The sequence below is a fragment of the Oncorhynchus keta genome, chromosome 20 (assembly GCF_023373465.1).
Source record: "Oncorhynchus keta strain PuntledgeMale-10-30-2019 chromosome 20, Oket_V2, whole genome shotgun sequence".
In the NCBI taxonomy this organism is placed as follows: Eukaryota; Metazoa; Chordata; class Actinopteri; order Salmoniformes; family Salmonidae; genus Oncorhynchus; species Oncorhynchus keta.
Genome location: NC_068440.1, coordinates 4,410,012 through 4,427,354, shown reverse-complemented (window position 1 = coordinate 4,427,354; position 17,343 = coordinate 4,410,012). Strand labels below are relative to the sequence as shown.

General features: G+C 41.8%; 1 protein-coding gene across 2 annotated transcripts in view; it reads right to left on the bottom strand.

Annotated features, from left to right (window-relative positions):
• Nucleotides 1-16,523, bottom strand: part of LOC118399184 (probable ATP-dependent RNA helicase ddx6) — a 69,590-nt gene extending 53,067 nt beyond the window's left edge. The window contains exons 1-6 of one of the 2 annotated variants that reach the window (XM_035795051.2): nucleotides 16,392-16,523; nucleotides 11,922-12,258; nucleotides 2,818-3,733; nucleotides 2,584-2,647; nucleotides 2,366-2,470; nucleotides 1,877-2,006 (exon numbers count right to left, since the gene is read on the bottom strand). In XM_035795051.2, coding sequence (XP_035650944.1) covers nucleotides 1,877-2,006; nucleotides 2,366-2,470; nucleotides 2,584-2,647; nucleotides 2,818-3,005 — 487 coding nt within the window. In that variant the 5' untranslated portion in view covers nucleotides 3,006-3,733; nucleotides 11,922-12,258; nucleotides 16,392-16,523. Of the gene's footprint in view, nucleotides 1-1,876; nucleotides 2,007-2,365; nucleotides 2,471-2,583; nucleotides 2,648-2,817; nucleotides 3,734-4,722; nucleotides 5,092-11,921; nucleotides 12,259-16,391 lie in introns of those variants that run through there. The other variant, XM_035795049.2, reaches the window with a different exon arrangement.
• Nucleotides 16,524-17,343: the final 820 nt, after the last annotated feature.

Below are 17,343 nucleotides of genomic sequence, written 5' to 3'. Positions count from 1 at the left end.
TGGTTCCCTACATCAAACAACATTTTCAGTCACCTCCTTGTCTGAAGGACAAGTGGATAAACAGGTTAATGTCAAGCCCTGCATGTTTTTCCCCCAAAAGTCTCATGGAATGTAGGTCAACATTGAACACTACAGATTTGCTGCTAATATATGCTGAATGATAGAACCGTTATTTCCATGTTAAAATGTTATGGGATGCATTTTCTCCATTGTTTTTGATGGTAGGCCACCCTGGTAGGCCTAGATTATGATCAAAAACACAAAGTAGACTACTTGGCCACAGTTAAAACTAACAAAGCAGGTACAGCCTCAATGTTCACAGTAAACACGTGCTGAAGTTGAACAGAATTTCCGCAATGTTAAAGTTTGCGCTCAGCAGACATGAAATTTGCTCAATGCTGAAATTCTTTTGAAGGAACATTGTGTTCAGTGCTCCCATATTTCATTGAATTATGACCTAGAATTACTTACAATGGTAATTAGGTATGCTAAAAATGATATTTTCTGTGTTGGAATGGTTGGGCATACCCCAACAGAATGGTGTGGGCACATACCAGTCATAAGGTATTAACACAAGTGTCCCGCTGATTGGCCAGCTCATCCGCCTCAGGAGTATGACATGTATTTATTTTGTTTAACTAGGCAAGTCAGTTAAGAACAAATTCTGATTTACAATGACGGCCTACCCGGACGACGCTGGGCCAATTGTGCGCCACCCTATGGTACCCCAGTCATGGCCAGTTGTGATAAAGCCTGGAATCGAACCAGCGTCTGCACTGAGATGCAGTGTCTTAGAACGGTGAGCCACTTGGGAGCCATTATACTCCATGAAGAAATAGCAAGCCTTTTTGAAAGTCTTAGATAAAAAATAAAAATAATGTTTTTAAAAACTCCTCAAAAGTATTTTTCTCTCTCCAATGTATGCTTTGGCCACAAATATGAGTATAGGATGAGTCAACAACATTATATGGGTATGACTTAACAGAATACGAACTTCTAAAGTAAGATTTTCACTGGACAGTTACTTTAAATGTTTTATTTGTCGGTGAGAGCTGCCCATTCTACATGGTCACCTCACTCAAACATGATTTGGTCAAGCAGTAAGTGCATTATGCTCATGATTTCTGTCATGAAAGTGTCTGCCCTGACCCTCTGCCTGTTTCCCTGGGGCCCGCTGCTGTGATGATCAACCCACTCTCCCTACCTCTCCCACTTTTCTCTAGGGGAAAAAAATACATTTTGATTGTATAACATTTAAAACTTACAATTGCAGGAAAATATACTTGTCACAGTTGAAGAGAGGTTCTCCGATTTCTGTAGGTATACGTTTCATTTCTCAACTCTCAATTTTTAGCTCTATAGCAACTATTTTATAAAGCTTTGGAATATGGAGTGTGCGAAATCCGCATTGGCCATTACGAGAGCATGGGCCTGATTGGGTAGTAGGCTACAACTGCAAAGTTATTTTTTAGGACATTAAAATGTACTGTTAAGCTTAATATGGCTACTACCAGTGGCTATTATATTTAAGTTAGCTATCTAGCTTATGTGTTTTGAGTTTCCACTTACTCATGTGGTGAATTGGACCCAAATAAAAGTTCCAAATTCATGTACACAAATTCATCTATATTTTAACAGTAAAATGTAACAATAGCCTAATTGTCAACCCAAAATGCATGACAACTGGATTACGTTCTACATCAAAATATCTTGAATCACGCATTCCTGCTTAAACATAGATGAAACATAACTTGAATACCTTTTCAGTAGTCTATAACACTTTAATAAAGCACTGTGAATGACATAAGACTATTGTTGTAGTAGACAAGTCGAGTATAAAAGGAGGGAAAGAGTAACGTGAAGAGCCTTGACTCACCCTGTATATAGTCCTTCTTCAGGTCTATTCTCTCCAGCATGGGGATGAGGTAGGCCCCACTCTTTCCTGTTCCATTCTTGGCTCTGGCCAGGATGTCTCGTCCTGCCAGGGCTATGGGAATGCTCTCCTCCTGAAAGTGACAAACTCTCGTTTAATGGAATTTTATCAAAAAATATCTAACTATGACAAACTACAAAAGCTAAGTCCAAAGACTTCAGTTATAACTCAAGATGCAGTCCGGGGTCTTAAGCACAACAAATTCGCAACATATTGTACACATTTTTGTGGGAGGTAATACATCACACGAAATGGATGACATAGTACACACGCTCGAGCACCACTTTCAAAACTACCTGCTGAAATTATACAAAAGTTCTGGAGCATCTTTATAGGTTATAGGCATCAGAATCAGGAGCCAATTTACAGCAAGGGAATCCCCCAGTTTCAAACAGGTCATCTTTGGGCAGAGACTCTCCCAGTGAGTCGTACCTGGATAGGGGAGGGCTTCTCCCAGCCCATCTCAAAGATGCCCATCAGGAGCTCCCGTTTCAGACAGTAGTCCTCAAACTCATTTCCCTTAGTGGACGTTACATCCTGGGACACAGCAAGAAAGAGGTTAGACAACAGAAGTAACAGACTTGATTAAAATGATACCGGGAAAATCCATGAGCTAGTGAAAAAGCATGCTGCATTGTACCATGACTTACAGAGGTTCTGACCCTGGTGTCTTTGGGAGGGAGCTGTAAGCTCTTTTTCCAGTCATCTCCAAACCTGACAGAGCAGAAGAGAGCAATTAAAAGAACACCTGCACTACTGATTTCTAAAACAACATCTACTGGGTCATCACTTCTAAAAACCTGGTATGAAGGTATAATAAACTATGAGCAGAACACAATTGTTTCAGTCACTGGGTGAAACAGGGGTGTGAGAGAAATGTGTACCTAATCCCAGTTCCCTCCTGGGCAGCACCCGCTTTCTGGGATGCACCTGTGGCCTCGTCTGACAGAGAGCCCAGGACGAGGGGTCCTGATTGGGGAGAAGCCGGTTTAGGCGGCCCCCTAAGCTGCCCGTTCTGCTTGTTCAGTCCCATGACGACAGGACCAAGGTTCTCTGTTCTGGCAGCTGCCATTTCCGCTTTTATTCTCAAAATATTAATATTTTCAGTTTTGCCCCCTTAAAAAGCCTCTTCAAAAGTAAATGAGTCTAATAAAGCATTAACAAATATTATCTTGTTTTTTTGTCCAAAGCTTTTACAACAGAAGTCTTGTTGTTTTTACATATATGTACGTGCAGTTCGGTCCCCTTCAACAGAGTTTACTGCCGTATGAAAAAAAAATAGTATTTATACAAGAGCTCTCCCAAATGAAGAGATATATGCATTCAAATGCATAAATATACTGCACCTGCACACAATATAGAACATTATATGTGAACAAGAATCAAATAGTTTAATTCCTGCAATAGAACTGCTATTTGAAGCGGGGGGAATAGCATCTGTAATATAATCTTTGTTCAAACGTACATTTACATATTTTTATTTCCTTGTTTTGCGTCAAGTCCATTTGAATTGCTCAACATCGATGTCCTTTGTACAAATATTTCATCAAAATAATAATGTCCTTATTGTTCAACATTTGTTTTCCACTCGGTCTGTATATGTCCATCCACGTGTTAAAGTAGTTTCCTGATGTTGACAAACAAGGGTAACTGTAGTCCAAAAGCAACGCAGCCTTAAGTACCCCTTGGGCTCCTTTCGGTCGGTCCCCTCTGTTCCAGGTGAGTCTCTCAGCTCTTCTGTCAACGTGTGTAGCTGTGTGTGTGAGTGGTGGTGTATTCAGCAACTCAAACCTGTTCCACCTGATAGGAAGAAGGAGAATTTGATTTTAGAAGTAAAGTCAGAGTGAATACTATATAAGCCCAAGACTAGCTTTAAAACAGCATCATACAATGTAGAATAGATGCACAAATGTTCTATTCAAATCCTCAACTACATCATGTCAAAAATGTATTTGGCAGGCAGGCACACGGTAAAAATCGCTTTTCTAGTGTTGGCTTGGTGGATCAGTCTGTAGTGTACTCCAACCCATTGGTGTACTGCATGAGCACATAGGAGTTGCCTATACTACAAGCAGTATGAGCCCAGACAACAGGAGAGTAACGTTAGGCTATGTCGTCAACAACGTGGGACTACTTTATAGCCGTAATCACCTGCGAACTTTGAAGTTACTTTGAGGAAATTAGCTAACGTTAGAAGCATCTGAACTTAAATGAAAGTTAATTGCAAATGTATGGAAAAACAAACACTTCACCGTCTTTAGCTAGCTAGCTAATATTAACGAACAACAAGGATGTCCTTATCGGCCAAATAAAGGTTTTTTAAAAAGACAGCTAATGTTACCAGTCAGTTGTTAGCCAACTTCTCAATTGTGCCAACTGCAAAAAGTAATTCAAACCTGACTAATAGCGATTTGACGCTACAAAAGGCCATTTATCTGGCCAACTTGAGAGGAAGATATAGTTTAGTTAGCCAATTAACTTATATTACTAGCTATCTAAAGACGTTAGCCACATAGCTTTGACATAAACATGCAAGTCGGCTAGTAAGTTAGGCTATCTGAATCATTTAAATAGTAATTTAGTAAGCCATCTAGGTATCGTTACATCACTGATGAAAGGGGTTATTATAAACTAGCTAGTCAGATGAGTTAACTTGGATGGCTTGTGCATTGGGCTGTCGTTTTCCATGTCTGAATGTTAGCTGGCTATATTATCTTAGCTGACAAGCTAACGTCGACTTTATCAAATCTGTATAATACAAATTGAATAGAACACCACGAAGTACTCACCTTTCTCTCACTTTGATGTTATATATCATAAATGTTTGCGGCAGATCAATTACTTATGTCACTGTTAGATTAAATTCACTCCATACAAAACGCTAATTCAACATGGTCTCCTCTTTTCATCACCGCCTTCTTCTTCTGTGGTATCATGGGGGTCCACAAACCAACGTTTAAAGTGCATGCCGCCACCGACTGTGCTGGAATGTCGATCAATCATGATCAGACCAACTATGTACTACCATGAAAATAAAATTCTAAACCAAATAAAATCCCCAACACCACCAATTACAGCACGTAACCTTCACATTGCTTCTTCATTCATTCCTTAACACCACCAATAACACCACCCTACTCCACTATGAAAATCTATTTAGTCCTACCTCAGGCCAATAACCTGGATGGATGGGACACCACCACTTAACACACCCTGAAACTCTTCTGATGTCTCGCACACCCAAGTCTCGCACACCCAAATACCTCGCTGCAGCACCACCACAACCTGAATATTCTACGACTTTATGGTCCATCCCTGCAGTACAACTCACTATGCTTCTAAATCTGCATTGCTTGCTGTTTGGGGTTTTAGGCTGGGTTTCTGTACAGCACTTTGTGACATCGGCTGATGTAAAAAGGGCATTATGAATACATTCGATTGATTGATTGATACAGTTGATAAACGTTACTATAAATGCAAAAAATCCAATCATACTGAAACATATATCACTTGTTGGCCTATCCCTCTGTTCTGGTACAGATCTACTGCTCATACCACTCCTCTCAGGATCCCTCCACCTTGACCCACCTTCCTCTACTTTCTTCACTGCCTCAACATATGACAACTTCTGCACTACTCTAACCCTGGAAACCTCAACCTGCGTCTCTCTCACCGGACATTTCTTTTTTTCCCCTTTTTTTCTTTGACCCCTTTTTCTCCCCAATTTCGTGGTATCCAATTGTTTTAGTAGCTACTATCTTGTCTCATCACTACAACTCAGTACCTCGTGGGCTCGGGAGAGACGAAGGTTGAAAGTCATGCGTCCTCCGATAAACAACCCAACCAAGCCGCACTGCTTCTTAACACAGCGCGCATCCAACCCGGAAGCCATTCCGCACCAATGTGTCGGAGGAAACACCGTGCACCTGGCAACCTTGGTTAGCGCGCACTGCGCCCGGCCCACCACAGGAGTCGCTGGTGCGCGATGAGACAAGGACATCCCTACCGGCCAAGCCCTCCCTAACCCGGACGACGCTAGGCCAATTGGGCGTCGCCCCACGGACCTCCCGGTCGCGGCCGCTTACGACAGAGCCTGGGCACGAACCCAGAGTCTCTGATGGCCACTGCGCCACCCGGGAGGCCCCCTCACCGGACATTTCTGATCCCCAGCCCCATGGATACCCCGACAATTAACACATACCACTACTTTCCCCAATGCTACACATTCCTTTGTCTCATGCCCTTCTGCACACATGCAGCAGGCATGTCATAAGTATGTCATGTTTCTATATTTGAATATAAAAATAGATTTTATCAAACAAAACTACACTGCTCAAAAAAATAAAGGGAACACTTAAACAACACAATGTAACTCCAAGTCAATCACACTTCTGTGAAATCAAACTGTCCACTTAGGAAGCAACACTGATTGACAATAAATTTCACATGCTGTTGTGCAAATGGAATAGACAACAGGTGGAAATTATAGGCAATTAGCAAGACACCCCCAATAAAGGAGTGGTTCTGCAGGTGGGGACCACAGACCACTTATCAGTTCCTATGCTTCCTGGCTGATGTTTTGGCCACTTTTGAATGCTGGCGGTGCTTTCACTCTAGTGGTAGCATGAGACGGAGTCTACAACCCACACAAGTGGCTCAGGTAGTGCAGCTCATCCAGGATGGCACATCAATGCGAGCTGTGGCAATAAGGTTTGCTGTGTCTGTCAGCGTAGTGTCCAGAGCATGGAGGCGCTACCAGGAGACAGGTCAGTACATCAGGAGATGTGGAGGAGGCCGTAGGAGGGCAACAACCCATCAGCAGGACCGCTACCTCCGCCTTTGTGCAAGGAGGAGCACTGCCAGAGCCCTGCAAAATGACCTCCAGCAGGCCACAAATGTGCATGTGTCTGCTCAAACGGTCAGAAACAGACTCCATGAGGGTGGTATGATGGCACGACGTCCACAGGCCGTACAGGACGTTTGGCATTTGCCAGAGAACACCAAGATTGGCAAATTCGCCACTGGTGCCCTGTGCTCTTCACAGATGAAAGCAGGTTCACACTGAGGACGTGACAGATGTGACAGAGTCTGGAGATGCAGTGGAGAATGTTCTGCTGCCTGCAACATCCTCCAGCATGACCGGTTTGGCGGTGGGTCAGTCATGGTGTGGGGTGGCATTTCTTTGGGGGGGCCGCACAGCCCTCCATGTGCTCGCCAGAGGTAGCCTGACTGCCATTAGGTACCGAGATGAGATCCTCAGACCCCTGTGAGACCATATGCTGGTGTGGTTGGCCCTGGGCTAATGCAAGACAATGACCTCATGTGGCTGGAGTGTGTCAGAAGTTCCTGCAAGAGGAAGGCATTGATGCTATGGACTGGCCCGCCCGTTCCCCAGACCTGAATCAAATTGAGCACATCTGGGACATCATGTCTCGCTCCATCCACCAACGCCACGTTGCATCACAAACTGTCCAGAAGTTGGCGGATGCTTTAGTCCAGATCTGGGAGGAGATCCCTCAGGAGACCATCCGCCACCTCATCAGGATCATGCCCAGGCATTGTAGGGAGGTCATACAGGCACGTGGAGGCCACACACACTACTGAGCCTCATTTTGACTTGTTTTAAGGACATTACATCAAAGTTGGATCCACTTTAATTTTTTCCACTTTAATTTTGAGTGTGACTCCAAATCCAGACCTCCATGGGTTGATAAATTTGATTTCCATTGATAATTTGTGTGATTTTGTTGTCAGCACATTCAACTATGTAAAGAAAAAAAGTATTTAATAAGAATATTTCATTCATTCAGATCTAGGATGTGTTATTTTAGTGTTCCCTTTATTCTTTTGAGCAGTGTATATTCAATTTTATCTCTTGGGCCCTCAGGATGGCAAATCAGAGCAAGATTACTGAATGTAAGTACATTATTTACCTTCAGAGATGAATGTATCAAACCAGTTGCCGTGATAAAAGTGTTTTATTGTTGTGCACTCCCCTCAAACAATAGCATGGTACTTGTTCACTGTAATAGCTACTGTAAATTGGACAGTGAAGTTAGATTAACAAGAATGTAAGCGTTCTGCCCATATAAGACATGTCTATCTGTAAGGCATCTAGGTGTAGCAGGTAAAGTGGAGTCAGGCGCAGGACACAGAGATGAGTAATAAACGTAACTTTACTCATAACAACAAATATTCCACGAAGGAAAATACTCAAGCTCACAAATCAGACCAACTTAGTGAATAAACACGCACAAAACCATGGTGGAAACAGAAGGTTAAATAAGGAACAATTAATTATGGGAATGGAAACCAGGTGTGTACAATGAAGACAAAACAAATGGAAAATTAAACATGGATCGGTGGCGGCTAGAAAACCGGTAAAGACGTCGACCTCCGAACACCGGCAGAACAAGAAGAGGGACCAACTTCGGCGGAAGTCGTGACACTATGTCCTGGAAAGTTTGCTGTTACTTACAACACCATCCAAGTCACATTACACACGTTAGCAACAACCGTTCCGGTATAGGGACACCGATCCCATAGATTCTTAATAAGAGGTCACATAATAAGTTGCATGAACTTACTCTTTGGACAATAATAGTGTTTAAAATGATTTTTTGAATGACTACCTCATCTCTGTACCCCACACATACAATTATCTCAGTCGAGCAGTGAATTTCAAACAAAGATTCAACCACAAAGACCAGGGAGGTTTTGTCATCAGCAAGAACTAGGGAGTTTTTTTAGGATACCATTAAATGGACTATAGCTTAGCACATCCAAAATCCTAGAGGAAAACCTGGTTCAGTCTGCTTCCAACAGACACTGGGAGACAAATTCACCCTTCAGCAGGACAATAACCTAAAACACAAGGCCAAATCTACACTGGTTGCTTACAAAGACAACGTTCAATGTTCCGAGGTGGCCTAGTTAGAGTTGACTTAAAATAGCTTAACAATCTATGGCGAGACTTGAAAATGACTGTTTAGCAATGATCGAAAATCAACTTGACATGAAGAATTTAAAAAAAGAATCATGTGCAAACATTGTACAAAGTTCTTAGCGACTTACCCAGAAAGACTCACAGCTGTTTTTGCTGCCAAAGGTGACTCTAATATGTATGGACTCAGTGAATAATTATGTAAATTAGATATTTCTGTATTTCATTTTCACTTTGTCATAATGGGTATTTTGTGTAGATGAGTGAGAAAAAAATAACAATTGAATCCATTTTGAATTCAGGCTGTAACACAACAAAATGTGTAATAACTCAAGAGGTATGAATACTTTCTGAAGGCACTGTACGTATTTTTCTTGTCCAGGTGGGAGAGGGCAGTGTAGAGTGCAATTGAGATAGCATCATCTGTTGGTGCAGTATGAAAATTGGAATGGGTCTAGGGTGTCTGGGATGATGAAGGTGATGTGTGGCATGACCAGCCTTTCAAAGGACCTCATGATTACAGATGTTAGTGCAACTTGGCGGTAGTCATTGTGGCAGGTAGTCTTAGAGTTATTGGGAACAGGAATGATGGGGGTCAGCATGAGACGTGGGGATTACAGACTGGGACAAGGAGCAGTCGAAAATGAGTGTGAGTCTATCGCATGCTCTGAGAATGCAACCTGGAATACCTTAATGGCTCTGTGGCCTTGCAAGTGTTGACCAGATTAAAAACCCCGGCCTCGGAGAACGAGATCACCCAGTCCTCTGGGACGGCGGGGCCCCTCGTGCACTGCTCGGTGTTGTTTTTGTCGAAGCGTACATAAATTGCATTGACTTCATCTAGTAGAGGCACAGTGATGGAGAACGGCTAGGTCTACTGTAATGTACTGTAGCCCCTGCCACATGTGTTGAGCGTTGGAGCCAGTGTAATAGGATTCCACCTTGTCCTATATTGTAATTTTTCCTGTTTGATTGCTCTGTGGAGGTTGTAGCAGGACTTTATGTACACGTTGGTGTCCTAATCCGTAGCATCGGGGTTGATTAATGTAATTTTCAGGATAGTTGGTCAGTAATAGTTTTTCTGTTCTTGCTAAGATATTGAAGCCATTACACTAGAATAGTGCAATAATCATAGTTAGAATATAATGAATGACCTTTATGATAGCATCAACTAGAGGACATCATGCCCAAGTTTACTACTCAGTGGAGTTTGTCGTGGAAATTCAGTACTGAGAGAGACTTGGTCATTTCTTCAAACCATGATCTTATTTAATATCGATTAATTATTGCAATAATGAAACCGGCCAACGCAACAGTGTTGGTATGAACATTAAACTACAATTTAAGAAATTCTCAGCCATCTAAATCAGAGTACATTTTACATCCGTACAAAAAAATTCATAATGTCGACACTGAGCATACCCCCATTGGTCAGCATGGTAGAAATAACCATTTCCATCCCCATAGCACCATCTGTAAATACTAAAATGAGCACATCTTGTTGGACAAATACAGGTAGTCTCCCTGTTTAAGTAACATTTCTTCTGTTTAGTGCCTAATGAACATGAACCAGGACAAGCATCATGATCCCACTATGTATAAGGCAATGCCTATGGACTGCGATAGTTCTTGAGTATTATTATTATCATCAAAAATTGCAATTTGGCAATGGATATAACTCAAATAGATTAGGATCAGTTTCACTCTCAGGACCGGAGTTCTCCCTCTCTATTCACCAAGGCATGCTGAGAATAGTCTCAACGACCCCTCCTGTCTCAGCCTCCAGTATTTATGCGTCGGGGGGTTAGGGTCAGTCTGTTATACTTGGAGTATTTCTCATGTTTAAATCCGGTGTCCTGTGTGAATTTAAGTATGCTCCCTCTAATTCTCTCTCTCTTTTTCTCACACTATTTCTCTTTCTTTCTCTCTCTCTCTTCTCTCGGTAGAACCTGAGCCATAGGACCATGCCTCAGGACTACCTGGCCTGATGACTCCTTGCTGTCCCCAGCCCGTGCTGCTGCTCCAGTCTCAACTGTTCTGTCTGCGGCTATGGAACCCTGACCTGTTCACTGGACGTGCTACCTTGTCCCGGACCTGCTGTTTTGGACTCTCTCTCTCTTCCGCACCTGCTGTCTCTAACTCTGAATAATTGGCTATGAAAAGCCAACTTACATTTACTACTGAGGTGCTGACTTGTTGCACCCTCTACATCCACCTTGGTTATTATTATCTGACCCTGCTGGTCATCTATGAACATTTGAACATCTTGGCCATGTTCTGTTATAATCTCCACCCGGCACAGCCAGAAGAGGACTGGCCACCCCTCAGAGCCTGGTTCCTCTCTAGGTTTCTTCCTAGGTTTTGGCCTTTCTCGGGAGTTTTTCCAAGCCACCGTGCATCTACATCTGTATTGCTTGCTGTTTTAGGCTGGGTTTCTGTACAGCACTTTGACATCAGCTGATGTAAGAAGGGCTTTATAAATCAATTTGATTGATTGATAGTACACAGCTTCTTTACCCATGTCATCATTAGCATAACAATCAAAACAATCCGATTAACATACTCAAACTTACTCAAATCAATCAGTCAGTCTTAAAAATCATTCAGCTTCCAAATCATAATTAAAACCAAATGAATTATCCTACCAAAATTTAGAATGACATTGCTCAGTGATTCACATTTGTTCTATCCCTCAAAATTAATACCCTCAACTTAACACACATCAGCACTGGGCGAATGTACATTTATATTAACATACAATATATTCACCTTGTAATTAACCCAATTAACTATCTCATCAGGGTTATAAATACAGATCAGTATCTCAATGCATTCTTAGCCTACAATTACTATAAATGTAGCAGTGTGTAAACCTCAATCAAACTGATACCCCAACTAACAATTTCAGTCTAAATCAATTACGGGCACTGTTGACCAACCCCCTCCCTTTCCCGGTAATCTTCTGGCATTTCTTAATTTTTCTTCAGATAGCTTCACAGTTCAAAGTGTATGGCCCATGACAATGTCCCATTTTCAATGTCTCACCTGAGTCCCAACTCAACTCTTACTATGTCCATTTGCCAACCAGTACACCAGCAACATGAGATGTTTTGGAACGGATCTCTCTCCATTCTCACTCCACGTGGACTTCTGTTGTACACCTGATTGAAAAGGCATGAGAGAAAAGGAGGTCGATAGCTTCAACTGGATGCTGTACACTGGTTGCTGGCTCGGACTCAGGTCTCTCGATAGAAGTGGTGCAGGACAAGGCTGTAGTGAACGCCCTTTCTTCAGCCGGTTAGAGGTGTTTTGAGGTCCACACCGTTTGGTCAAATAACCCTTGGATGCATTTAGATACCAACTGTAGCCATCTCTCCACAATCTCGAGAAAGGACAGAAATACAGACAAGCATTGACTATATGACAAATTATTACTAATATTGAGCAATGTTATTAATACAAGTTTCTAAAACAAAAGTAAAGAAAGAATAACAACACATTCCATTGAAACAATTTTTCCAAACTCCCCTCATCACACTGTCAACCTCCTCGCAGAGTCATAAGATCAGGAAACTATCCCGGTCATCCAGCAGACCCAATCTGGTGAAATTTGTGTCAAAGCAAAACAGAACAAACAACGCAACAATACTTCATATATCACTCAATACATCCCTACATATCACTCAAGGTGTGTAAACTTCAATCCAAAAACCTCAAAAGAGACAGACGATTGAAGAAAAGAGGAGAAAGATTGGAGGAGAAGAAAAAGTTAAGAGTTAGAAGAGTGACACAAGGAGAGTTAAGAAGAGCAGACAGAGGAGGTACAATGGCTCTTTCCAAGAAACAGAAATGCCATTTTAATGACAACATGATGAGAGAATTTCCATTTATACGCTCAGGTCAAGACGATAGAATGGTGAACTGCACCCTTTGTAATTCCTCTTTTTCAATTGGCAGCGGGGAAAGAACGGCAGTGGTAGAACATCAACAAACTAAAAAGCATAAAGCCTCTCTGATTGGCCGTGTTGGTATGCCCTCTGTCACCACATTCTTCAAGAAGGTAGAGCCTTCCCAAGATACCACACTATGTGACACAATCATAGTTACAGATCTATGGGCTGCACAGCACAACTGACACGAAAGCTTTATGAGCCGAAGTTTACATGTGCTAGGACAAATGTGAAGCCATAGTGAGTAACGTGTTAGCATCATGGGCAACTACTTTGGTAACGCAGGACCTAGACCAGGTTGATTTTGTGTGTCCAATCATGGACATGTAAAGCTGCTGCCAATAGTAGTCAGATATTGTAAGATATATGGTGGCAACACATCTGTGGAAACAAAACTGCTTGATTTTGTTGAATTGAAAGGAGAAACAGCAGAGAGGAGATTGCAGCTGAGGTCCTGGTGGTCATCCAAAAATGTAACCTGGAAAACAAAGTCGTAGCTTTCTCTACCGACAACAAATACCAACTTTGGAAGACTGAATAGGCTGGGGAGGGTCAATGTCCATACCAAAGTTTAAAATGCTCTGCATCGGGAGGTGATTGGCTTAGGTTGTCCTGCCCACATCATTCATGACATAACCAAAGCTGTTCTGGCCATGATTCCCCTTGATGTTGAGTACCTGCTCACAAATATATTTGGATATTTTCACTGTCAGAGTACAAAGACTGAAGAGCTTTTGAAAGTTTGTTGTCCAGGAGTACAATAACATTTTAGGACATAGCAATGTTTGCTGGCTGTCCAACGAAATGTATGTGCCATTGAAATCCTTTTTTCTTTCTAAAGACAAATGCCCTGTTGTCCTGCGAACAATGTTTGAAGATCCACTGACTGAACTTTGACTGGCCTTTGTCCATGGAAACTTGACCGTATTCAGTGACACGACCAATATGCTTGAAGGCCAGGACCACTGTGCTGTGGAGTCAGCTGCAATTCTGAGAAACATTGAGGCAAAATTGACTGCAAGATGTGATGACAACTTCATTCCAGTTTTAGTCAGAGGACTTCAGAGAGAGCTAGAGGAAAATGGAGCAATGTCTAAAGAGGGCTTTCTCAAAAATATTTACATTGTCTCCTTTTAAAAAGGAAACCTCAGCGAGAAGAGATCCAGAAGGCAGCAGGCACACTGCAGGAAATATGCCCCAATGTGACCATCAATGAGGATGCATTGTTTGATGATGTTTCTGGCCTGCAAGAGTTCCTAAAGGGGGGGATCGCATGAAGAATGGAAAACATCTGAGACACCGCTTAGTCAGAGATGGAGCACGGCAGTTACCCACTTCAAAGAGAACGACATCCCATACACTAACCTGTCTAGATTAGCCTCTGTTGTCATGTGCTTACCTGGAAGTAATGCACCAGTCGAGAGAGTGTTCTCCCAAATGAATGATATATGGACAGCAGCAAGAAATAGGTTCACTGTTCCTACAATCAAGGCCATGCTTATTGTGAAGACAAACTTCAACCTCCCCTGCCAGGAGTTCATGGAGAAGCTGACCAAAGACAAGATCAATCCTGAAGAAGATACATTCTTCTGAGAAATATACAGAATAGGTTGGTATAAGTATAGTATGTTGTTACCAATCTCATCATAGTCTTATTTCTTTATTATGTTAAGTATTTCACATATACTATTGTCTGTTTTTTCAATTTTGCTCATGTTCTCTTCTGTTCTTATTCTACCCAGACCACTGAATGGCTGTTCAGATTGGACAGTTCTGTCTTGTCTGTAGTGTTCCTGTAATATAGTTGTTTTCTCTGTCACGGTGTGCCTGTTAGACTATCAACCAATCCATTGGCTCAGCAAACATTCTCCCAGCAGAGGAAAACAGAAGTTTCCAGGAAACTGCCTAGCCCAGTCATGGGATCCTACATGGTTCTCTATCCTCCCAGAAACTACGGCAAAGTCTAACCTTCCAGAAACTATAGACTTGCTGCTAAAATCCCGCCATCAATACCACCCCAAGATGTTCTATGATGGGCAGTGATGGACGGAACACCAAGATAACGTTATATCAAAACACATTATCCAAATTTCAATCATCTTATTATGCAAATTTCCATATATTTTTCTCCACACTCACACACTCTCGTATCACAGTCAGTCACAGAAAACACAGAGGGGAATGAGACAGACATGGAAAACCAGTTAGCGCTGTTCTTAGATTTCAAAACCCTGTCTATATGAACAGGGAAACCAATACCATTATCAAAATATTGCCTATTAAGTGGTCCCACAATGGGGTGTTGTATCCAAACAGGGATATTGCTGTAATGGCTCTCGTTGGTGGTAGAAAGAGTAGACCAAGGCACAGCTTGGAAAGTGTTCATGATTTTAACAAAAAAACACTAAAAATATTTCAAACGTACAGTTCTGTCAGGCAACAGTAACTAAACAGAAAACAAGATCCCAACAAACTAGGGTGGAAAACAGGCTGCTCAAGTATGATTCCCAATCAGAGTCAACAATTGACAGCTGCCTCTGATTGGGAAACATACTGTTAGATGAATTTAGTTCTTATGTGTTCATTAACCAATTCAAATTAAAACACTGTCCGTTTCTAAGAATTTGTAAGATCCTTATTTGCATAAAATAGACATAAACCAGTCAACTGAAATGATCCAATAGTGTTTATTCTCGAGAGTGCCGATTATAATACCACGTACATTGGTTTATATACCACACATTTCGTCATAGCCCCTCCTTCTCTCCGACAAGGACAAAGCTGCTTCTAAAGTCCATTCCAACCCACTAGCGAACATACATTACACACTATATCTGGTTTATCTCCTGAAGTCTCACCACAGTTTATTACCACTTAGCTGACAGTTCCAGTCCCACAAGATACGGAAAACCTGGAGGGGCTCTCGCCGTCTTATTCTATCTCCACAGAGTTATAGCCGGGTAGGTTCAAACATAGGTTACGGATTCTCTTACTCTAGACACACACATACATTCCTTCTTCCACATTGGTTATCATTTCCAATTACCCCTTGTCCATGCTACATAACCTCTTTCTTATGAACTAACATTATTAACCAGATATAATAAAACAGGGTATAATTCAATTAGTTATAGTTCTAATTATGTGTATATTGTTTAGTCATTATTCATACAATTCATAACACATACCCGGCCAACAAAGAAATAGAAAACTAGAATGCCCACCCAAATCACAGCCTGACCTAACCAAATAGAGAAATAAAAAGCCTCCCTAAGGTCAGGGCGTGACAATACCCTACTGCGATTACTATGGTATAGATTCTCTTATGTCTATCCAAATGTACAAAACTACCTACAGAGTACCCATGTCTCCTATCTATCTATGTAACACAGTACCAAAAACATCCTCTCTTACCTGGTATTTCTAAGTGTCAGGAATATCAAAACACACCTAACAACAGTAACCCAGGGCATACCTGTTTATCTCATTTAACAAAACATTTGATCAATTACATACATGTTATAATTTGAACTTCACCAAGCCAGATGCCCTCGCAAGGCATTACCTGCACTGTAGTTCCTCTTTCAATGAGCTTCACCAAGCTGAGTTCTCTTGCAAGATTACCCGTGTTCTTGTCCTACACTCCACATTAACCCCACCTGTCCTACTGTGATCAACTCATTACCACAGATCTGCCCGCAACTGTCTAATTAACAATTAAGCCCAAGGATACCTCACTTAAGAACACTCTAAATCAACTCTGTCCTGCTAGTTACCTCAGCTGTGGCCCTATTAAGGAAGACCTCGCTCTGAGCATACCCTCAACAGGATCTTTTATGTTTTTATATTTTATAATTCCATCACTTATTGGTAGATTGTCCAAGCCTACCTCTCTCAGTACTATGTCCAAGATCTGGTATCCACCGTACCCACTACTTCTCAGGTTATAGGTGGGTCCAGCTGCTCAATAATAAGCCTGGTTTACCCTGAGATCCCAATTTCTCATCCCCTGTGCACAGTATACCCAGATCTTCAGGAGTGGTCAACAGCTGAAGTTGCAGAGATCCTCCTCGTCGCCAAAAATGTAGTGGAAATTCTGTACTGAGAGAGACTTGGTCATTTCTTCAAACAATCATCTTTATTTAATATCGATCAATTATTGCAATAATGAAACCGGTCAACTCAACAGACTTTATTTAATCTTGATTAATTATTGCAATAATGAAACCGGTCAACTCAACAGACTTGATTTAATATCGATTTATTATTGCAATAATGAAACCGGTCAACTCAACAGACTTGACGGTTGAGCAGCCTTTACAGACAATGCACAGTTTTTATTTAGCTGATACCAAGAATGCTTGGTTCCACCCCGCCAATATAGATTGGGTGGCACCATAACCCACTTTGGGTTCATCCTGTGGTCATCTGCCTCTGGTGTTGTCTTCCAGATACCAGTATAATTAGACACAATAAGTATTATGTTCTACTCCCTCAGGCTCTCTTTATCTTGGTTA